The sequence below is a fragment of the Equus przewalskii genome, chromosome 6 (genome assembly GCF_037783145.1).
Source record: "Equus przewalskii isolate Varuska chromosome 6, EquPr2, whole genome shotgun sequence".
Taxonomy (NCBI): Eukaryota; Metazoa; Chordata; class Mammalia; order Perissodactyla; family Equidae; genus Equus; species Equus przewalskii.
In genome coordinates this window covers 12,874,638-12,898,048 of record NC_091836.1, presented here as the reverse complement: position 1 = coordinate 12,898,048, position 23,411 = coordinate 12,874,638, and the positions used below count along the sequence as shown (strand labels likewise).

General features: G+C 40.6%; 1 protein-coding gene and 1 pseudogene across 1 annotated transcript in view; both read left to right on the top strand.

The window, feature by feature from the left end:
- The first annotated feature begins 641 nt into the window (after nucleotides 1-641).
- The window catches only part of TMEM123 (transmembrane protein 123), a 53,664-nt gene continuing 30,894 nt past the window's right edge, over nucleotides 642-23,411 (top strand). Inside the window, exons 1-2 of the mRNA XM_008522754.2 lie at nucleotides 642-1,142; nucleotides 5,409-5,468. Of these exons, the coding sequence (XP_008520976.1) occupies nucleotides 1,043-1,142; nucleotides 5,409-5,468 (160 nt within the window). The 5' untranslated portion in view covers nucleotides 642-1,042. The remainder of the gene's footprint in view (nucleotides 1,143-5,408; nucleotides 5,469-23,411) is intronic.
- Nucleotides 20,279-20,835, top strand: LOC139084075 (large ribosomal subunit protein eL36-like; annotated as a pseudogene).

The following is a 23,411-nucleotide window of genomic DNA, read 5'->3' as shown; positions in this document are numbered from 1 at the left end:
ACAGGTCACTTCAGAGTTCTTAGCAGAAACAAGATGCAGGCTTTAGAAGCACATCAAGTCAGGATAGGTGTGTAGAACTGGCTCCAAAGGCTTAAGAGAGACTTATACAAAAACTATGCAAAACAGGTTATTCCATCTGAACTGGGACAGCAGCTACCAAGGACAGATGAGGCTAGGTTAGACTTGTGTGCTCCCAACCTTGGTGGCCATACTTGCGTGTGAAAACCTACCAACTCTTCTGTTCTCCCTCTACCCCTACCCACTCCATTACTTTTTGCGCACAGAATGTATCTTTATCTAGAGATGCAGGTAACCGGTGGAAGAGGATGAGGTACAATTTGGGGTATAGAGATCATGGGTGTTTCCCGTACGAACTTAAGCAACGAATTTGTCGAGGTTGCCCTCCCTCCACACTTAGGCTGGGTCACTGGAAAGGAAAGAGCTGACGGCCAGGACCCCTCAGAGGAAATCCTATCCACTCGAGTTTCTCTCCCTGACCTCTCTGTTTTGCTGCCCCGCCTGCAACTTTCCCCTCTCACTCTGAGCCGCATGCAACCCCGGGCCCCACTTGAAAACTACTCTTCAAAGACTTCCTTCCGGGCCCAGCGAAGCCCGACATGTTCGGTATCCGGAAAGGCAGCGGTACTCGCTTTGATGCAAGAGAACAAAACTGCCATTCCGGAAGAGAAAGGAAACTGCTTGAGGGTCCTGGGGCTCAGGGGCGCGCGTCAGAGAGGCAGGCAGAGAAGAATCACACCGCCCGGCCCCGCAAACCCTGCCCGCGCGCCGGTCCCGCCCCAAGCCCCGCCCCCGCGCGCCGGCCCCGCCCCGTCCCGCAGCTCGGGCTTGGCGAGCGACGCCCGGTCCAGGCTCGGCTCCCGCTCCGTATTTGGTCATTGGGGGGGCAGGCGGCGCGAGGGGAGGCGTGCGCGGCGGAAGGGGACGCGGAGCGGGCCCCGGTGTGCAGAGGGGCCGCTCTTCCTAGCGCCGCCGCCACCTTGGTTGGGGACCCACGAGGCCGCTGCGTCCTGCCCTCAGAACAATGGGACTCGGCGCGCGAGGTGGCTGGGCCGTGGTGATGCTGGGGGCGCTGCTGCTGCTAGCCCTGCTGAAGGTCGCCGTGGACAGCTCAGACCAGGAGAGTAAGTGGCCGCGGGGGTCGCCAGTCCCCATCCCGGGAGGAGGCGCGCCGCCAGGCGGGAGTTCCAAGTTGGGATCTGGTTGTGCCGAAAGTTCTGCATGTCTTAAGCCAATTGCACTGGGCAGACCTGGAGGTGACTGGATGGGGCTGGGGGAAACTGAGGCTCCAGCCGGTTGACCACCTGCTTTAGAAATTGTCCGGTCCTTTCCCCTCAGTTTTTCCGCAAGCGGTGGTCGCGGGCCTGGAGGAGTGCGTGCAACCTGTTGAGTTACTCGAAGGATGAGCCTTCCGCGGAGGTTTGAAATGAGTTGTTACAACCTTTGCCTGAAGTTAATGTTTTCTGGGAGGTTCGAGTTTATCTAAGGCTTCCTTTTGTAAACAACATTAGGTAGATTGAAAAATATGTCTACCGATTCCTGCGGAAACATGTCTACCAGTTAGTTGGGGAACCGTTCAGTCGTCTCCCCGGCGTTTTATCGTCTGTATAATAGCTCACAAGTGATTTCTAGTCTTAAGGTTCCCCAGACTCTTAAAATTAAGACTTTGGGGCTAACGTGGCTGGTTGGGAGCTTTTGGGGAGCGTACCCTGCCCTCCTGGGCGCAGGTGAGGCTTATGCCCCTGTGGATGCTCGCCTTCCGCCCCTCGTGTGCCATAAACACAGGCATCAGCTGTGCAGCCTTAAGGTCACAGCTTCACGGTCGTCAGGAGCCCACGACCTTATCGTCAATAAGGCCATACAAAATGATTTTGACATTTCTGGGGCGTGGGGGGGACACGGCGGGGGACGGGTGGTTGTTCCTTTAGACCTTTTCTTTAAAAAGTCTTTTTTGGATAAGGCCAGAAAACTGGGATTTGCTGTGTAAATTCCGTTTTCTCTTTGTCAGCTATTATAGAAGTCAGGTCACTGGGTAGTGGTCAGTAAATAGGATAAGTTACTTTAAGTGACCCAAGTTTTTCATGTTTTTAAATTCTATCCATCCGCTGTGTATTTAGCCTTAGATTAGTTTTATCTAGCAAGAGATAAAGACAGCAGTTTGTAAAACCAGACGGTTCAGGCACAACACCTGCTTTTGTTAGAATAATCTAGGTGAATTACACAGTAACTATTTTTGTTTTGCTGAATTTTTTTTTATTTGCTTTGCTGAATTGTGCATGTGACAAACTGGCTTTATGGACACAATTTTGAGATCATTTAAGAAAAGAATGATCAGTAAATCATGTCCATGATTTTTTCAGTATTATGAGATGTTTTATTGTAAAACTGAACAATCTGGAATGAAACAGTATATCTTGGTGCTAATTTTATACCAATTTTTATGGAGGAGGTCTCCATTTTTAAAAATTTGTTAATTTGTGAAAGTAAACATTTTTATTTCTCTAGTGAATTACTGATTAGAGAAATCGAGTGTCCTTGCTTTTCTTTCTTTTGCCCTCATAACACAGTTATTTTTTTTTGCCCTATTTTAATACCCACTGTTGGACTGTTCTGTTTATCACTTAATGTCTCGCTAGAGGTAGTGCTATTTGAAAAACTTGGAATGAATGTTCTACTATAGGAGAGCCTTCATTTCATGAACTAGTATAACCAACAGGAGCTGGAATCCATTTCTACAGACTATAATATCACCTTGAAACTAGAGTAAAAGAAGAGGATTTCTCAAAAAAGCAAATAAATGTTGTCCTGTCTTCATATGCAGCGTGTAATCTGTATAAAGTGTCACTATGAGGTACAGTGATTTTTAACAACCGTGCTAAGAGCTTATATAGCTAATTTTTACCAGGCACTTTTCTCATGTACCTCATGCTATGCTAATTGAGGTCATACATGGTCCCATTGGAGCCTCATAGTATTATCCCCATTTTATAGATGAGGAAATTATGGCTTAGATGTTACCGAACTTATTCAAAGTAAAACAACTAATACATGTTGGATTTCAGAGACCAGAATCCGAACTCTCAATTAACCGTTTTGCCACTAAGCCACATTAGGTGATGTTGGCTCTTCAAGTAGACAATGCTTAAACCCACAATACTGCCATTGCCCAGGATATTGTGGGGGGAGATAAAAATGTTACTGAAATTCTTTTAAAATATCCTTCACAGTCTGCTCTTAGTTTCATAAATATCCTCAGCTGGAGGAGTGGGGAGACTGTGAACAAGTTAGCAAACCAGCAAACAAGATAGACTGTGGTAGTACAATGAAAGACATAAGGGTGGGGAAGGAGAGGCTATTAATCAGGACTCTTGGTAGCAAGTGACAGAAACTTGTTCACTTTGAACAACCTTGGGGGAAAGAAGGGACTGTATTGACTCTTTAACTGAAAAGCCCAGGAGTTAAGGTGGCTTCAGAAATGCTGTATTCAAGAATTCAGATAGGTTGCCAGGAGATGGCCACTTCCAGCTCTCTTGATTACATCTATCAAATCTCAGGCAAGCCGTGGTTAAAGTGTTCTCAGGCTGTGGGGAGTGGGGGTGGTGGGTGGGGTGGACATGACTCCAAATAACAGGGACTTTCTAAAGCGAGTCCCAGGCTTCAAAAGCCACCATAATGGGTAGTCAATTAGGAGATGAAATTAATCCTTAGTAAGTCTATGCCACTTCATGAATTTAACTTTCTTTTCTTCCATTCAGTGCATTCTATTCTAATGCTTGGTCTTTCTGTCAAGTAAAGCATCGGCCTCCTTATACTTATGTTGTCCATGACATTGTCTCTTAGGATGCAAAAACAGGGCCTGCCCACCGTAGGGTGTTTCATAAGTATTTATTGCAAAAAAGAGAAAAAGTGCTAGCACTAGAAAGAGCTAGAAAGGTCATCCGCTTCTGTCTTCTTCCTCAAGCAAAAAAGAAAAAGATAGGTTGCCAGGAAATCAACCCTCATAAAAGTAATAACAGCAGGGAGAGAGAACCAGGAGGCTCTTGTAGTAGTCCAGGTGAAAGATCTGATAGTGCTGATAGTGCATGAATGTAGAGAGAAGTGCATGGATTCTAGATCTATTCACAGAGAGGGAACTGAAATCACTTGCTAATGCATTGGGTGGTGGAGTGAGAAAGAGGCAAGAATCAAAGGATGATCTCTTGGTTTGAGGGTTGAACAACTGGTTATAGCAACAACTGGGAAGACTGGGGGAACAGCAGGTTTACAGTAGAAAAGCAATAGTTTTGTTTTGGCTCTCACATGTACACGCTTTGGAATCAAACAGCCTGGTCCACATCCAGACTGCCACTTATTAGCCTGGGTGGGCTTCTCTGGGCCTCAGTTCCTGTCACTGCAGAACTATATTCTTGTCTCAGAATTGTTGGGAGGGTTAGGTAAGCTAATACAAGTTACATGTTCCCCAGGAGGCCTGGCATGTAGTAAGCTCTTCATAATATTATCAGTTATTTGATACTACTGCTAGATACATCTGAATAGTCTACTGATCTTGATCTTTTTCCAGTTTAATCTTCACACCATATCCTTCTGTGATAAATGGATTGTAGTTCCATCAAGAGGAGGAAATTTGCACACACAGTAGAGATGGATCCTTCCAAGTTGCTATTGCTTACTTTTCTTTGTTCTTTGAGGGGTTTTTTTTGGTGGGAGAGGGCTGTCTTTGTGAAAAGTACACAATGATACACTTGCTCTCTTCCTATGTGGTGTATGTATTTAATCTTCCATTACACAAAGACCCAAGGTGAATAAACCACTCTGAGAAGGTACTTAACTGAGGCATAGAATTCTTCTAAACCTTCCCAAATTTTAAGGTATTAGTTAAAAATTAAAAGAATCATACTGAGAAGGCTTGCAATTAAAAATGAAAATCCTACCCACTTCGTCTTCTCTCCATTGTGTCAAGTTAGGGGTTTTGGTGCTACAAGACCTAGGGGCACCCATGAATAAAAAGGGCCCCTCCCAGGATGGTCCGCTCCACTCAGAAGAGCAGTGTTGTCAGTAGCAGAAATCGACTTCTCTCTTACCAGTCACCGTGTCCTCATGTGGGTGAATGAACCTTGGCAAAAGCTAATGTAGTCAGTCAGTGGCTGGTACATAGTACTATGTAAGTGTTTTTTACATAAGCTATATGTTTTCTGTCTTGGAAAATCTGTCAATACAGTCCTAGATTTACTGATAGTTTCAAGGTACGTTTCATAGCAACAGTGGCAAAAGTGGAACTTCCTGTGGAATAATTTACCCTCCCCCACACCACCACCTCCGAACATATTGCTAGTGTTCTTGGTTAAATATTAAATGTCCTTTCATCACAGGATATTTCTTTATTTTTATAGGATTTCCAAGCAGCACAGTGAGATCTATGGTCCCACAGAACACCAGTACTACATCACCAGGTGAGTTTAAAAAGGTTCAAGAAATGGATTTTCATCTGTCTAGGATACGTGAAATGATATTAGCCAGGAAAGTGCATGAAAGCTGGTACACTGATCTGTTTTAACCATGAGTTACTCACTCATGAGTCCCTAAAGCCTACCTCACGGGCTGCCCTTACTAGGCATCATAAATAATGGTCCCCTGGATAAACAGTCTTTCTCAGTCTAGCAAAGATGTGAATAAATTCTAAAACTAAAAGCATGTTGGAATTTCAGGCTGAGTTTTGAAGCACAGTTTTGGGTGTGAAGGTTTTGCACTCTGCCTGCAGATGTGAAATATGAATATGTAAGTCTACTGGTCTTGCTGGTGAAACAAGTCACTCTAAGCTAGTCAGCCACAGAAGCCTTATTTGCCTTGGCCAACTCTAGGGAGACCCTCCTTACATTTCAACCATCAGTCAGACTTCAACCCACCATCTTCCCTGTTGAAACAATTGGTGAGATGCTTTCCTTGTGCTTTTAGTGTGGGACAAATGGCTTTCTTCTTTGGAATTCTGAGTTCACTAGCATGGAAAGATAAAGGAACCAGGCTCATGTCATAAATATCAGTAGTAAACCATCAAGACATGTTTCTTGTAAGCATTATTTAGGTTGTCTTCTTACTATCCTTATTTTTCAGAGTTAACTGAAGTAGAAACTAGCCAAAGGTACAAGATCCTATCACTAGACCCATTTTCTCTACTTTTATTCAACCCACATTTATTGAGTGTCTCTAATGTGCTGACACATTCCAGGTGCTGAGGATACAAAACTGACCAAGCCCTGACTTTTTAGAGTTATTTTTTGTTTTTTTTTATTTCATTATGAAAAAATATCCAAAACATAAAATTTGGGATGTTAACCGTTTTTAAGTGTGCAGTTCAGTGGCATTGAGTACATTTACATTGTCGTGCAATTTTGTGCCATTTTTACTCTTGTGGGAGTCCCAGTGCTCCATGTAGTTCATATTGTCAGTTTACCTCTGTGCTTTTCATCCTTTCTGCCTTCCCTACTGGTTTCTGGCTGGAGGTAGTCAGGATATACTTTTATTTTAGTTTTAATAATTCCACAGAAAAATTTTCATTGGGAGGAGAAAAAGAATAGATAGATTACCCTGAAATGTAATAGTGATTATTGTTGGACAGTTGTGGGAGGGTTTTTTTTTTTCAATATTAGATTATTAGGTGTTTCTTCCTTTTGACGTTTATTGAATCTCATTCTGTACTGCTGAACTTTAATTTCGTATAAACCAAGGAGGTAGAAGAAAGGTAAAGGTAACAACAATAGTATTAAGAGCCAGTGTTTCTTGAATCCCTACAATGTATAAGACTCTTCTCGTGCATTTCATAATCGAACAGTGGTGAGGCCGGTGTGGTTCTGTTTTACACAGGGGGAAACTGAAACTTAGCCCCAACACAGAGTTGAGAAACTTGCCCAAGATCACATGGCATATTCAGAGTTTGAAACTCAGTTTCTTGGATTCTAAAACCTGTGACCCTTCACCACACTTCCTAAAACTGCCGTGTGGCCTTACCTTTAAAAACCGCTTCTCAGTGAAGAAATACCACCGACATCAACCATGAACGTTTGTTAAAGATCAGTGCTGTGCTTTAAGAACAGCTCCAGAGTAAGTGGGATGATTTCAGATGCCCCTTCTAGCCCAGGAAAATTTATTGAGAAAAAAAGAAATCATTGCCCCAAAATTTTTTTCTAAGGAGACTGGATAATACACTATTATAAAAATTTTTTGTTGTTCCATGTGTAACACTTCCCCTAACTGTTATATTCCTCTTATATCCTCTTTGAATCTTGAAAACCCTTATGTAACTTGTTGAATTTGTGTATGTTTGTAGGACATGATGCTTAATATTTTCTCTTTTATAGTAACAGACCCTTCTAATTGTTGAAACATTGTGTTTTGAACATATTGTTTAACAATTTATTTGGTGCTATTTATTTAATGCAGTTTATTTGGCACCAATCCCAAAAGGAATGTAACATCTTTCTTTGGCAAACGCTCATATGATGTGTATTCCAGGAACGTATTGTTGGAAAAAGTGGAGACTGCCAGCAATACTGCTTACAACATCAGCGGCCTGTCACTTTTATAGGACTCACCACAGTAGATTCAACAAATCCTTTTTCTCCGTTTTCTTTGTTTTTTTAGCCTTCATCTAAGTTCCTTGAGAGTGATATCTATGATTTCTTCGTCCTAGCACCTGGCACTATGCCTGGTATGTAATAGGTGTGCACACATGTTGGTTGAACTGAATTGTGGAACCAAATACATATTGTGTAATTACTAACTAACCTTATCAAAGAATCACTAGATACATTTTGCAGACATGACTGCTTTATGCTTCAATCTTATCCATTATTATAGCTGATTTTTTTTTCGTCTATAGAGTAAGATAGATACTTGAGGTCAACGAAACAGGAATTGAGGTTACTTTCCAATTGTTCCACTGAATTGTATATAACAGTTCTGTTTTTTTATAGGCTCTAATCATTATTTGAGGATAGGCTTACTTTTGACATTCTTTTCTGCAGGGACTTGTTTGATGCATTTTCAGCTTATATAGGAAATAATTTCCCCCATTTCTTATATAGTGAGAGAGTTTATAGTGTAGGGTCCGTGGATGGATAAATTTATTCTTTATAGTGCAAGGAAGACACATGCCCAGATTATTTTTCATAATGGGTTTGAGCAAGGATACAAGGGAATGTGACGTGGTCCAGAATGGACAGCAGGTCTCATCAGTAACCACAACAACAGCTCAGTATCATTCAGGATACGACTTTCTCCTGATCACTTAGCACTTAGGCTTCCCCAAGAAGAATCTCGGCGGTTCACGGTACCACCCTCCAGTTTGAAGTTCTTTTCTTGGGCATAATTTGTACCAAGCCACTTTGAGAGTAGTTACTCTCCCTTAATATTCCATCCATACATGATTGCCTTTGGCCTGGTGACCCATGCTTGGTCCAGTCACTTGAACTACTCTGGTAGTGTTGGTTTTATCCACAGACATGGCAGGACTGCAGCAGTTTTGAGCAGATGGATCTGGCTTGGGCTTAGATTTCTGCAGAAGAAGGCAGTGGAAATTTGGGAATAGCCTACTCAAATAATTCTGTATTCCAGTTTTTACCCCCAGGGGAAATGCTAAAAGTCTTACTGAAGTGGAAAGAATTCATCAGATACATAATCTTGTATTCCATACTGCCTTTTTCTATGTATTTTGAGTGAAATGTTTTATGTGTGAAAGAAATATTAAATGGAAACTTCCTCTCAGGTTGTAGCTACTGTAAGACAGGAACCAGTTGGCCTGACAGGTTGCTTTAGATGCAAATAGTGTTAGATAGATAGACAGACCTAAGATTTGATGTCGGAGAGAATTTCCATAACTACTATGAAGAAGTTGTTTGTGCTAAAGAACAGCTTCAACTCCTCAAAGACAGTTTATTGTGTTCAACTCATGTTTTTGAGATTGCATTTGAAAATTGCTGGTAATTTTTAACATCATCAGATGTTGTCTCAAGGAGTGTAGAGTGGGAAAATCAGGCAGAATTATATTCACTTATTCAGAGAACAGATGTTTGTTTTGACTGCCCACTCTGCTAGTCGCTGGTTTAGGCACAGGCATATAGTGGCAAATTAGACAGATAAGTTCCTGCTCTCGTGAAGTTTATATCCAGGTGGGGAGATACAGACTATAGGAGATGGAGGGTGACAGTGAAAAAATTAGGTGCTTTTAACTTCCTGCATGACCCAGTTATTAAAGAGGTTTCTTGCAGAGAAATCTTAGAAACTTCATCTAGTAAGTTATACTGTTCCACTTAAATTTTAAAAATTATAAAACCTTAGAACTGGAAGAAATCTTAGAGCAATGTTTCTCAAAATTAGTAGCACCTGGAATTACCTGGAACGTTAAAAATACTGGTCTGGGTCCCGCTTAAGACCAGTTAAATCGGAGTGGGGTGAGTAGCATAAAAACATGCCCAGTGATTCTAGTGTATAACTAAGGTTGAGAATCACTGACCTGGAGAGTGGCTGAAGGGGGCCACTATTTCTAAGTAATCTTTGGTGAGTGGGTGGGAAACATAACTGCTTTTGTGGTGAGGGTTAGTTTTTTTTAAAAAGAAAATTTTTTTGGTAAAGAATTATAAAATCTTAACTGGTGGGGATATGCAGAAAATATGATTCTCATCTTGGGATATCCTCCTCCCATCCCATGAAAGCCCCTAAAACAAGACATTGCAATCATCCAGAGAACAAATTATTTGCAGGAAAAGGGGTGAGGAGGAGGGCGAGGGATGGGAACAGAGTAGTAGTCGTGAAATTAGTGGTACAATATTGTTACTGTGTTTAATGTTTAAATTTGATAGAAGCCAATTATAGGCACTAACTCTCTAGAGATGTACAGTTTCCTTGAGAGAAGTTTCAGAACCAGAAGACTTATTTACATGAATAGCTGTAGACAATAGTTGAGAAGGCCGTTCATAAGACTTTTTATTCTACTTGTATCAGTTTGGTACATGTATTCTTAACAGTTGTTCTTGGATTATTTGTGAAAATTTCCTGAGACATGAACGCTAACTCTCATCCCAAGCTAAAACATCCCCATTAACTCTTTTTACATCACAGTGTGACAAAAAAGAAAGAAACAAACAAACAGAAAAAGTAAACAGTAACTTTACAAGTAATGGAATGTTACTCTGGAGAAAGGTGTAAATGATTAAATTGGCCTAAAAGTTTGTCTTAAAGAGTACTTTGGTAGCTTTTGTCATCAAGGTGTGCGTATTGTGATTGTATATTTCACCTAGGAACATGAATACTTTTTTAAAAACATAATCATAATACCATTATTACACTTAAATATTAACAGTTCCTTTTTTTTTTTTTTACAGTTTTATTGTGGTATAATTGACATACAGCATAGTTTAAGCTTAAGGTGTATAGCATAATGATTTGACTTATATCATGAAGTGATTATAAGTTTAGTTAACATCCGTCATCTCATGTAGATAGCAAAAAACCCACACACAAAAACAATAGAAATAGGAAAAGAAAAAATTTTTTCCTTGTGATGAGAACTCAGAATTTACTCTCTTAACAACTTTTATATATAACATATATGAAACAACACACTATTAACTATAGTCATCACATTGTACATTACATCCCTAGTACTTATTTATCTTATAAGTGGAAGTTTGTACCTTTTGACCACCTTCATCCAATTGCCCCCACCCCTACCCCTCACCTCTGGTAACCACAAATCTGGTCTGTTTTTTTTATGAGTTTGGTTTTTTGTTAGAGTCCCCATGTAAGAAAGATCATATATTATTTATTTGTCTTCTCTGCCTGCTTATGTAACATAGCATAATGCCTTCAGTGTCCATCCATGTTGTCAGAAATGGCAAGATTTCCTCCTTTTTTGTGGCTGAATAATATTCCATTTTGTATGCGTGTGTGTGTGTGTGTGTGTGTGTGTGTGTGTGTGTGTATGTATCTCATGACTTCCTTATCCATTCATCTGTTCATGAACACTTAGGTTGTTTCCATGTCTTGACTATTGTAAATAATGCTGCTGTGAACATGGGATACAGGTATCTCTTGGACACAGTGTTTTCATTTCTTTTGGATATAGTCCCAGAAGTGGAATTGCTGGATATGGTAATTCTGTTTTTAATTTTTTGAGGGGTGTCCATACTGTTTTCCAAAGTGGCTGTACCACTTTACCATCGCACCAAGAGTGCACAGGGCTTCTTGTTTCTCCACATCCTTGCCAGCATGTATATCTTTCCATTGTGGTCCTGCCATTCTAACAGGTGTGAAGTGTTGTCTCATCATGGTTTTGATTTGCATTTCCCTAATGATTCGTAATGTTGAGCATCTTTTCATGTACCTGTTAGCTATTTGTATATCTGCTTTGGAAAAATGTCTATGTAGGTCCTTTGCCCATTTTTTTAATTGGATTACTTTTTTGCTATAAACTTGTGTGAGTTCTTTATATGTCTTGGATATTAACCTTTATCAGATAGATGGTTGGCAAATATTTTTTCCTGTTTCTGTAGGTTGTCTTTTTATTTTGCTGATCATTACTTGTGCTGTGCAGAAGCTTTTTAGTTTGAGGTAGTCCCATTTGCTTATTTTTTATTTTGCCGCTTGTGCTGTAGGTGTCATAGCGAAAAGAAATCATTGCCAAGACCCACGTCAAGAAGCTTTTTCATGTGTTTTTTCCTAGGAGTTTCATGGTTTTCAGTCTTACGTTTAAGTTTTTAACCTATTTCAAGTTAATTTTTCAGCGTGGTGTTAAGATAGGGATCTAGTTTCATTCTTTTACATATGAATATCCAGCACCATTTATTGAAGAGACTGTCTTTTCTCCATTGAGTATTCTTGGCTCCCTTGTCAAATATTAGTTGACTACATATGCATGGGTTTATTTCTGGGCTGTCTTTTTTATTCCATCGGTCTTTGTGTTTTCATGCCAATACCATACTGTTTTGATTACTATAGCTTTGTAATATAATTTGAACCTGGAAAGTGTGATGCCCCTGATTTTTTGTTCTTTCGCAAGATCTTGCTTTGGTATTCAGGGTTTTTTGTGGTTTCATATAAATTTTAGGGTTTTTTCTACTTTTGTAAAAAATACTATTGGATTCTTAATAGGGATTGCATTGAATCTATAGATGGCTTTGGGTAATATGGACTAAATATTCGTCCAATCCATGATCATGAGATACTTTTCCAGTATTTGTGTCTTCTTCAATTTCTTTCATCAATGTCTTCTAGTTTTCAGACTAGAAATCTTTCACCTCCTTGGTTAAATTTATTCCAAAGTATTTACTGCTTTTGATGCTGTTGAAAATGGGACTGTCTTTGTTAATTTCTTTTTCAGATAATTCATTGTTAGTGTATACAAATGCTGTTGCTTTTTGTATGTTAATTTTGTTTCGCACAACTTTGCTGAATTCATTGATTAGATCCAACAGTTTTTTGGTAGAGTCTTTAGGATTTTCTATTAAAATCGTGTCATCTGAAAATAGAGATAATTTTACTTCTTCCTTTCCAATTCTGCTGCCTTTTGTTTCTTTTTCTTGCTTAATTACTCTGGCTAGGACTTCCACTGCTATGTTGAATAGAAGTGGTGAGAGTGGGCACCCTTGTGTTCTTCCTGGTCTTAGAGGAAAAGCTTTCAGCCTCTCACCATTGAGTATGACATTAGCTGTGGGCTTGTGATATATGGCTCTTATTATATTGAGGTGCATTCCCTCTATACCTACTTTGTTGAGTGTGTTTTGTTGGGTTTTTTTTTGTGAAGAAGATCAGCCCTGGGCTAACATCTGTTGCCAGTCCTCTTCTTTTTATTTTGGCTTGAGGAAGATTAGCCTTCATTAACATCTGTGCCAGTCTTTCTCTACTTTGTGTATGGGATGCCTCCACAGCATGACTGACAAGTGGAGTAGGTCTACACCTGGGATCTGAACCTGTGAACCCTGGGCTGCCAAAGCAGAGCAGAGCACGTGGAACTTTAACCACTCAGTCACGGGGCCGGCCCCTGTTGAGTGTTTTTATTATAAATGGATGTTGAATTTTGTCAAACGCTTTTTCTACATATATTAAGATGATAATATGATTTTTATGCTTCATTTTTCCACATGGTGTATCACATTAATTGGTTTGTGGATGTTGAACCATCCTTGCATCTCAAGGATAAATCCCTCTTGATTGTGGTGAGTGATCCTCTTAATGTGCTGCTGAATTCAGTTTGCTGGTATTCTGTTGAGAATTTTTGCGTCTATGTTCACCAAGGATATTGTCCTGTAGTTTTTTTTGTCTGGTAGTATCCTTTTCTGGCTTTGGTACCAGGGTGATGCTGGCCTTGTAAAATGATTGGGAGTGTAGCCTCCTCTTCAGTTGTTTGGAGTTCTAGATGGATTGGTGTTAATTCTTTTTTGAACATTTCGTAAAATTCACCAGTGAAGCCATCTGGTCCTGGGCTCTTCTTCATTGGGAGATTTTTGATTACTGATTCAATCTCCTTACTAGTAATTGGTATATTCAGATTTTCTCTTTCTTCCTGATTTGCCCTTGGTAGGTTGTCCCGTTTATTGGCATATTGTTCATAGTAGCCTTTTATGATTCTTTTCACTTCTCTGGTGTCAATTGTAATGTCTCCTTTTTCATTTACAATTTTGTTGTTTGGGGTCCTCTTTTTTTTTTTAGTTAGTCTAGCTAAAGGTTCGTCAAATTTGTTTATCTTTTCAAAGAACCAGCTCTTTGTTTTGTTAATCTGTTCTCTTGTTTTCCTGTTCTATACTTCATTTATTTCTACTCTAATCTTTATTATTTCCTTCCTTCTGCTCACTTGGGGCTCAGTTTGTCCTTTTTGTAGTTACTTAAGATGTGGAATTAGGTTGTTTATTTGGGATCATTTTGCTTCTTAATGTAGGCATTGGTTGCTATGAACATCTCTCCTAGAACTGCTTTTGCCGCATCCCGTAAGTCTCAATATGTTGTTTCCATTTTCATTTGTCTTAAGATGCTTTTTTATTTCCCCTTTAATTTTGTCTTTAATCTGTTGGTTGTTCAGGAGAGTGCTGTTTAATTTCCATGTATTTATGAATTTTGAAGTTTTACTCCTGTTACTGATTCCTGGTTTCATAGCAGTGTGGTCAGAGAAGACACTTGGAATGATTTCAGTCTTCAGGGATTTACTAAGACTTGTGTTGTGGCCCAGCATATGGTCTATCCTAGAAAATGTTCCATGTGCAATTGTGAAGAGTGTGTATTCTGCTGTTGTCTCATAGAATGTTCTATATATGTCTGTTAGGTCCATTTGGTCTATACGGTTGTTCAAATGGGCTATTTCCTTATTGATTCCCTGTCTGGATGATCTATCCACTGTTGAGAGTGTGGAGTATTAAAGTTCCAAACTATTACTGTATTGCTGTTTATTTCTCCTTTTAGCTCTGTTAGTTTTTCCTTTATATATTTGAATGCTCTGATGTTGGGTGCATATTTAGAGTTGTTATATCTTCTTGGTGGATTGACCCCTTTATCGTGATGTAATGTCCTCTTTTGTCTCATTTTACCATTTTTAGTATAAAGTCTATTTTGTCTGATATAAGTATAGTTACCCCAGCTTTTTTTGGGATACGATTAACTTGAAATATCTTTTCCCATCCCTTCACTCTCAGTCTATGTGTGTCTTTACCAAGGATAACATCTGTGTTGCTGGGTATAGAATTCTCGGTTGGCAGTTCTTTTCTTTGAATATTTTGAATAAATTATCCCATTCTCTCCTGGCTTGAAACGTTTCTGTTGAGAAGTCCACCAATTGTCTTATGGGAGTGTTCCCTTATATGTAATTTCTCTCTTTTCTCTTGCTGCTTTCAATATTCTTATTTTGTCTTTGATTTTTTGACAATTTAATTATAATATGTCTCAGTGTAGCCCTATTTGGGTTCAACCTGTTTGGGGTCCTTTGGGCCTCATAGATCTGAACATCCATTTCTCTCCTCAGGTGTGGGACATTTTCAGCCATTATTGGTTTAAATATACCTTCTGTGTTTTCTCTTTCTCTTCTTCTGGGATTCCCATGATGCAGGTAGTGTTGCTTTTGATTGTGTCCCATATGTCCCATAGGCTTTCTTCACTCTTTTTTATTCTTTTTTCTTTTTGCTCCGCTGACTGGATAATTTCAAATGTCTTGTCTTCTAGGTCTGATTCTTTCTTCTTCAAGGTCAGGTCTGCTTTTGAAGCTGTCTGTTCAATTCTTCAGTGCAGTTACTATATGTTTCAGCTCTAGGATTTATGTTTGGTCGTTTTGTTTTTTTTAAAGATTGGCACCTGAGCTAACATCTGTTGCCAATTTTTTTTTCCTTCTTCTTCTCCCCAAAGCGCCCCAGTACATAGTTGTATATTCTAGTTATAGGTCCTTCTGGTTCTGCCATGTGGGACACTGCCTCAGCATGGCTTGATGAACAGTGCCATGTCCACACCCAGGATCTGAACCGGTGTAACCCTTGGCTGCTAAAGCAGAGTGCACAAACTTAACCACTCAGCCATGGGGCCGGCCCTTGTCTCTTTTTTTTTTTTAAATGGTTTCTATTTCTTTGTTGAACTTCTCGTTTTGTTCATGCATTGTTTTCCTAATTCTGTTTAGTTGTCTGTGTGTGTGTTCTTGTAGTCCACTAAACTTCTTTAAGAGGATTCTTCTGAGTTCTTTATCTGGGAGTTCATAGATCTCTATTTCTGTAGGGTCAGTTATTGGAGCTTTATTAATTTCTTTTGGTGGTGTCATGGTTACAAGTTTTTCTTGTGTTCTTTGATTCCTTACATTCGTGTCTGTGTGTTTGAATAATGGACCTCCTCTTCCAGACTTTACAGGTTTGCTTTGACAGAAACAGTTCTTCACTAGTCAGATCAGTTTGGGTTTCTAGATGTGTCTGCTAATAATGCCTTTGGGCAGGTGGGGTTTATTCTCAGGGTCTGTTTTGGGCAATGCCACTGCCTGGGCTTTGAGGTTGGCGGGAGGGGGTAGGCTGACTGAGAACAGCAGGGTAGGACTGCTAGCTTAGTTCTCTGCCTAACCAGGGCTGTAGGATAGGCTCCACGGTTGCCTGGTTTCTCTGGTCAGGCTTACTAGACGATCAGGAGTAGGTACTATACTCAACAGTAGGTGGGGCTATGACTTAGCTTCTCTGCCCTGGTGGAGCAGTAGGACGAGCTCCAGGACCTGCATAGCTTATTATTTGGGGACCCGAATCAGGCAAGACTATGCACTGAGTTCCCTGGCCAGACACTGCCACCAGTTTTGCTCTGCAGACAGTAAAAGCCACCAGCTGTGCTCTCTGTTCAAATGTCACTGTAAGCATGGCTGTCCGATGAGCTACACAGCTTCCCATGTGCTCTTTCTCAGTTCCCTGGTTGTGTGGGCTGAAGGCTGTATTCAGCAATGGGTGGGGTATGAATTAGTTTCCCTGCCCAGGCACAGTGGGAGAACGAGCTCCCAGGTCAGAAAAGCTCTTTGTTTGTGATTTTGACTCAAGCCAACCCATGCCCCAAGCTCCCTGGCCAAATGGATCCACAAGCTTTGCCCTGCAGACTGTCAGCTCTGCCCACTGGACTCTCTGCCCAAGCATTACTGGCCTCTGCAGCTTCTAGGTGTTCTCGCCAGCCTTTCTGGTCAGGCAAGGCTGGAAGCTTCACTTAGTAGTGGGTGGGTCTATGACTCAGCTCCCCTCCCTGGGCAGGACTAGAAGGCCAGCTCCAAGGAGCCTGCGTGTTTTCCCTATCAGGCTTTCTGGTCAGGAGGGGTCAGGAACTACACTCAGCAATGGACCAGACTGATTCAACTCCCCTGCCTGGGCGGGGGCAGATCAGGCTTGAGGGCTGGCGGATCCCTTCATTGGAAGACCCAAATCAGGCAGACCTGCACCCCGCCAAGTTCCCTGTTCACACTGTACCACCAACTTGGTTCGGCAGATGAGCAAAGCCACTGGTTGGGATTACTACTTGGGTGCTGCAGGTAGGAACTCTGTGCCAAGATCCCAGTGCTGGTTGTTGCAAGCCTCTCGCCCCTCCTCCATCACAATCAGATTCTCAATGGTTGAGCCCCACAGATTCCTCTAGAGTCCACATGAGGCAGGACCAGAGTAGGGGCTCCCAAGAAGTGACCCACAATGCTCAGGGAGCTTTATGTCCACCCTGGGCTTTCTTTTTCCCCTGGACAAACCATAGGTGCAGAGGAGACCTCTCCACATGGTGCTGCACTGGCCTGGGAGAGGGGCAATGCGGTCAGCATATAGCCCCTACTCTTACCCTTCTGATGAAGTCTGTCTTGGTCTCTGTGGTGCAGGGGATGCTTCAGCCTCACTCCCGTGTTCTAGGATTCTCTCAGTGACATCCTGTCCATGAATAGTTATTAATTCTTCTTGTGAGGGAAAGCAAAATCAGGAACGTCCTATGTCGCCATCTTGGTGACATCACTACCAATAATTTCTTAACACACACAGATAACGCAGTCACTGCTATTTGAATTACTTTTCATCTACATGTACGACTTTAGAAATTTTAAGAAAAGGAAGGGATGAATTTTTAAAGTTTTTGAAATGTAGATCTTATTGACCTACTTCCTTTTATATATGAGAAGCTGACTTTTTACATTTAGAAAACAATTAATGTGTGGCTTCTAAGTCCCAGGAACACTGCTTGGTTCAGGATACAACAGTGAAACAGGTGGAATCTCTACCCTCTTCGAGATCATCATGAGAGACATATAAACCATAGTGGTGTGTGTTCTCAAGACCCAGTGGGAAAACAAAAACAAGTCACTAACTTTGCCAGACCCGTAGGAGTTCACTGGGAGAAGAACAGAACACTCCAAATAGAGGCAACAGAAGATACCAGGGCAAAGATAAAAAATGACAGTCATTGTGGAATCTCTCCACCAAGGACAATCAACTGTGAACCCCTACTGTGTCTGAAAAGGTTGTATAAATTTAATCATAGAAAGTCCTGCCCATCAAATGTTGTAATGGTGGAATCCAAGGGACTCCTCAGGGTTTTGTTATGGAGAGACCCAGGATTTAGAAAAAGATGTCAGCAGGAGACTTCACTTGTCTTCCTCTTAGTTATATGATTTTTTTTGTTTGTTTATTTGTGCTGGGACTATAATAATGCTTAACTGGATTTGAAAGTTACTTCAGTGAACCTGCAAACATAGAAGAGAGAGAGTTGAGTTTCTGATTTTTTTGCAGTTGAATTTGACTGTTCTAGGTATTAAATTTTCTTGCAAGAGTTGTGTAATCCAAATTTTGCCATGATTTCATCCTTTTTATTCATAGACCTTCCATTTCAGGAAGTAGTCTTGAGATTCAGCAATCTGTAGTAAGTAACTGATACATCAAGGTTAATAGGTGCTTACTACAGCACAATTGTGTTAATGAGACTTGGCATCATCTATACAGCTTATGTATTGTTGTTTCTGTAAAGGAAAAGTTAATCTCCCTACATACTAGATTTGATAGAGAATAATTCTGTTTATGATTCTAGGCTCCAGATCACTCTGAACCAAAATAAACTTTTTAGACTGTTTTAGATACTAAGTCCCTGTAAATTCAGTGAATTTGGCTGCATCTGAAATCTTTACTGGTTTACCAGTAAAAGGTGCTATGTATAAGATGTAAAACTTTTGCTTAGTAGAATGCTATGATTTTAACAGTTTACTTTTGAACTAAAAATAGTCTAGCTGGCTTGGGTTAGTATAGTAACATTGCGGCAACAGACACAGCCTTTCATATTTTCATGTTCGTTAATTTTAGAAAATATTTTCTCAAGGCAAGAGTCAAAAGTTCATAGTGGGGTGTCAAAGACCTTTTCAGAGAAAAGTCTAATTTTAGAAGCTTCCAGTTTGTCCACCAAAACTTGCCCTTTGATAATAACTTCCTGTTGAAAAGTGCATTCCGTTGGAAAGAAAAAAAAAACAGCTGAAGAGAAACCATAAGCATGATTATGAAGAGAAAAGAACAGGAAGAAGAAAATAGATGTCACCCCAGATTTAAGTTTCATAGTGTTAAAATGATTGGCTGGCAAGCAACAGAAACCAGCTCTAGCTAATTCAGGCAAACAAGGAAAGATTGGACACATACTGGGTCACTCACAAAATCAAAAAAAAAAATGAACCTCCAGACCGAATGCCGTTAGGGAACCCAGGGGCAGGGATGAACAGAGAATCTCTTTAGGAGGTGGCCATCAAATGACTGTTTGCCATCCTTGTGTACTCTCAAGTTTCACATTCCTGGGAGAGTCTAATTGGTCTGGTTTGAATCACTTACCTGCCCGTTGACCATCCCTCCAAGTCACATGGAATGAGGGAGGGATGGCCCCTAACGGAAGAGTGGGAGTTCTTACAAAAAAGGAGGAACAGGAGCTAGGCAGGAAAAAAAATAGCAGATGTTCACTGTAGCGGCCACGTAGCCACAATCAGTAGTAGTGATTTTGCCTGACCCAGAGTAAGTGGCCGTTAGGTATTAGACTCCTTTCTTTTCAGAAACATCTCTTGTCAGCTTTGTATTCATATGTGAACTGTATCAAAAATGTTGTGCCACTTTGAACTGGAGAGGGACCCTTTCCCAAGGATCTCAGAATATCTTTTCCAGTTAGCTTTGTAAAGTCATTATCCAGATGATCAAGAATTTCTGATAAAGGGTAACATTAGTCTAGAATCACTTTTTTGGGGGGGGAGGTAAGGAAGATTGGCCCTGAGCTAACATCTGTTGCTAATCTTCCTCTTTTTGCTTGAGGAAGATTGTCCCTGAGCTAACACCTGTGTCAGTCTTCCTCTATTTTGTATGTGAGAAGCCACCACAGCATGGCTTGATGAGCAGTGTGTAGGCCCACGCCCGGGATCCAAACCTGCAAACCCCAGACCACCAAAGTGGAGCATGCAAACTTAACCACTACACCCCCGGCTGGCCCCAGAATCACTTTTCTTATGTGCATCTCATTTTTTTCCCCAGCAGGTTCTTATCCTGGAAGAGTATCTTGCCAGAAAATTATCATGATAATTCTCATAAGGTGTATGCGTGTTCTTTTCTACATCTCAACGTAGAGATAATATTCTTTGTCTTTGTGAATGAACTGGCAGAATGTTTATATTTAAAGTCTATTTCCTTAGGATTTATACCCTCTCTGTCCCTTCTCTACCACTTCTACCCTCTCCCCTTGTTCCTCGTAGTTCTTGGGCATGTACTACATCAGGAGGGACCTTGAGCTTCTTTTGTAAAACTGAACATAGTCAACAGAAAGCACAAGGAACAAGAATTAATTTAAGTGTATTGGGATAGTGTGGTGCCATTTAACATTTAAAGGCATATATTGGCCTTCTACTGCAGCAGCCATGGCTCTGCACTACCCCATGGTGGTGGGTCTCAGCAAGGGCCAGGAGGTGACCAGGAACATGTGCAAGCTGAGGCACAGCCGCCTCCGTGGGCGCCTCACCAAGCACACCAAGTTCATGTGGGACTAATCCCAGAGGTGTATGGCTTCGCCCTATGTGAGCAGTGTGCCATGGAGCTGTCAAGGTCCCCAAGGACAAGTGGTCCCTCAAGTTCATCACGAACAGGGTGGGGACACACATCTGTGCCAAGAGGAAGAGGGAGGAGCTAAACATTATCCTGGTTGCCAAGAGGAAAGGACTGAACCCCCTTCCTCCTCTGTGCATATAAAACTTTTACAGAAAGAAAAAGCATATATTGTTTAGGAAATGAAAAGTGCTTGTCAGCAAGCTAACTAGATATGGAGGATGAATAAGATACATGTAGTGTGTTCCAACAACAGGCTAAAAGTTGTGAAAGAGAACCCGCAAAGAAAAATGCCAAAAAACTCTGCCACTTAACTCCAGAGCACAGTAGATAGCGATGCATTCACAATTAGAAAGCTTCTATTTGGTGACATCCCTAGTACAATAGAACATCAAATAATTGATGTATATGCCCAAACAAAACTTTATCCACAACTGGCTGTTCAGTTAAGAAAGAGTTTTGTGCCTGGACATATACATTAGTTAGTTATTTGATATTCTACTATAGTCAAGATGTCACCAAATCAAATGGAAGTTTTCTAATTGTGAATGTGTTAGCCAGTTGTGGATTTTGATAAATAAGTGGGGAATAAAACCGTTTTTAAACAGTAAGCCACATGCTCATTCCACTGTTATCTTCATATTCTAGTAAATCAATGTGCTTTTACTGTTAAACAACAACTAAAGGCATGCCAAAATCCTTGCATACCTTATTTGCTTGTAAACTTTCAGGGTTTTTCCATTTTTATGAAGTCAAAGATATTTTTTATTACTTCCTTGAGATAGCTAAATCTTACATAGCAACCTCTTTAAATAGGGACAAATTATGGTAAATAAGCTGATCTTAGATAATTTTCCACTCACAAGGGTTTTAGTTAGAGCACTGTTTTGTTTTGTTTTTAAAATATCTTATTGTACATGCTTTGTCAGTCTATTAGTTAGCTGTAAAGTTGTTGACTTAAGGTAAAGTGAGTTCCTCGGGAAGTCCAGTGCCTATAGATGGGGAGACAGTTTTGCTTATGTTTACACTATTTAGTTAGAGGTGAAAACACTAGAGTTTCAGTTACAGTTACTGAAAACACTTTTAGTGGATCACTGGGAATTGATTATAGATGATAGGTAGTAGAAACTTCTCTTACCTTGGAGAAAAAGGCATAAACACTAATTCCGTTAAAATATGAATAGGAAAATGGAAAAGAAAACATACAACTGATTCCAAACCCACGAGAGTTTCGTGAAGATTGAGGTAAACTGTAAAGAGTGTTGCGGTGCCTAATAAATTCTCTTTGGTCATTACAGCTTTTTAAAATTGTTGTCTCCTATTTTGACTGATATGAGTTTTTTTTAGCATTCCTTTTTCTTATATGGTTAGAGGAAAAGGAATTATGATATGTCCTTAAAATCTCTATGCCTCACTTTCCTTCTAGTTCTACTCTATAGGTTTGCTGTGAAGATTAAATGAGTCAATACATGTAAAGCACTTAGGTCGGTACCTGGCACGTAGTAGGAGCTAAGTGTGTGTTAACTCGTGACTGTTAGCAGTGATCCAGATACAGTGGTCAAGAGTGGAGAAGTCAGAGTTCTCATCGGTTATTATAGTTACTTAGACTTCAGCTACAGAAATCCAGCTGACTTCCTGTTGAAGTTTAGTGATAATTCCACATAAGCCTTTGATGTTCCTTTGTTATATGCACTCAGCAAATGTTCACTTTGAACCTAATACGTGTTGGGCAATGTTCCAGGTACTGTGGGAGCTACGGAGACTTAACTGGATAACTGGACATAGATACTACCCTTAGGATGCTTACGTTTCATCGAAAAGGCAATAACAAGAATAGCTATAATAAAAGGTGAATACACTAGGTATAGTAATGAAAGTGCAGAAAACATAAGTGAGCGCTCCAAAGAGGGAGAGGTTACTTTCAGTTAGGAAAATCTCTTTTGTGGGGGAGGGGGGCAGGGATGTATGTAGTTTTCACATTTTAGTGTACTGACATTAAGTTTCACCATTAGATAGCATAAGTATATGTTTTGGCCATATGACCAGAGTTTTGAAATGTAAAGATAAATGCATGGCTTTAAGAATGTGCTATATTAGAGACTGTAGAATATATTAAACAATTAGGGAATCTAGAGGTGGTAGAAGTCTGTCTATACACATTTGCATTTAGTGGCACAAGTAAATGCTATAGGGACAGTAAGACATGTAAAACTTTGGGTTGTAATTGGAGGAAAAACCTGTTCAGGACTGAACTGAGGTCTTTGGTTGCTGACAGAATCTCCTCTGGACTTGAGACTTCGAATTAGGGAGTCTTTTTGTCAGTATGCAAAAACTGCTGAATTGTACAAAATCCCTATTAGCCCGAAGAAACAGTAGCAATGGGCTATTTAAGGAGTAGGCTCACGTCAATTTGGAATGTGGAGGCTGGCCAGTCTGAGTGATCTGGGCTAGCTGGAGGCTGGAAATCCAGTTGGATGTTGCAGCTCAAGTCTGGGATCTGTAGATCAAAAAGTTTGGAAACACAGTCTAGAGGAAGAATGTTAGTGCATGTCTCAAAAATCCTCGTTTTCCAAACAAATTCTTAGGATGCTTTCCTCCAACAGGGTCAGTTAGGTGAATGTTGAAGGAAACAGCGCTTGAATTAGGTCTGAGTGGATGTGACATTCAGAGATGGAGTGAGGAAAAACAGACATTTCATTGGAGGACAGGATGTGAAGAAAGGAATAGGGGAAGGAAGAGGATCTGTGCTGGGCGGAAGGTCCAGGCCGCCTTTATTTGGACGGTACCCTATTGTAAAATGATGCTGGTGGTGGTGATGATAGTAACAATGGT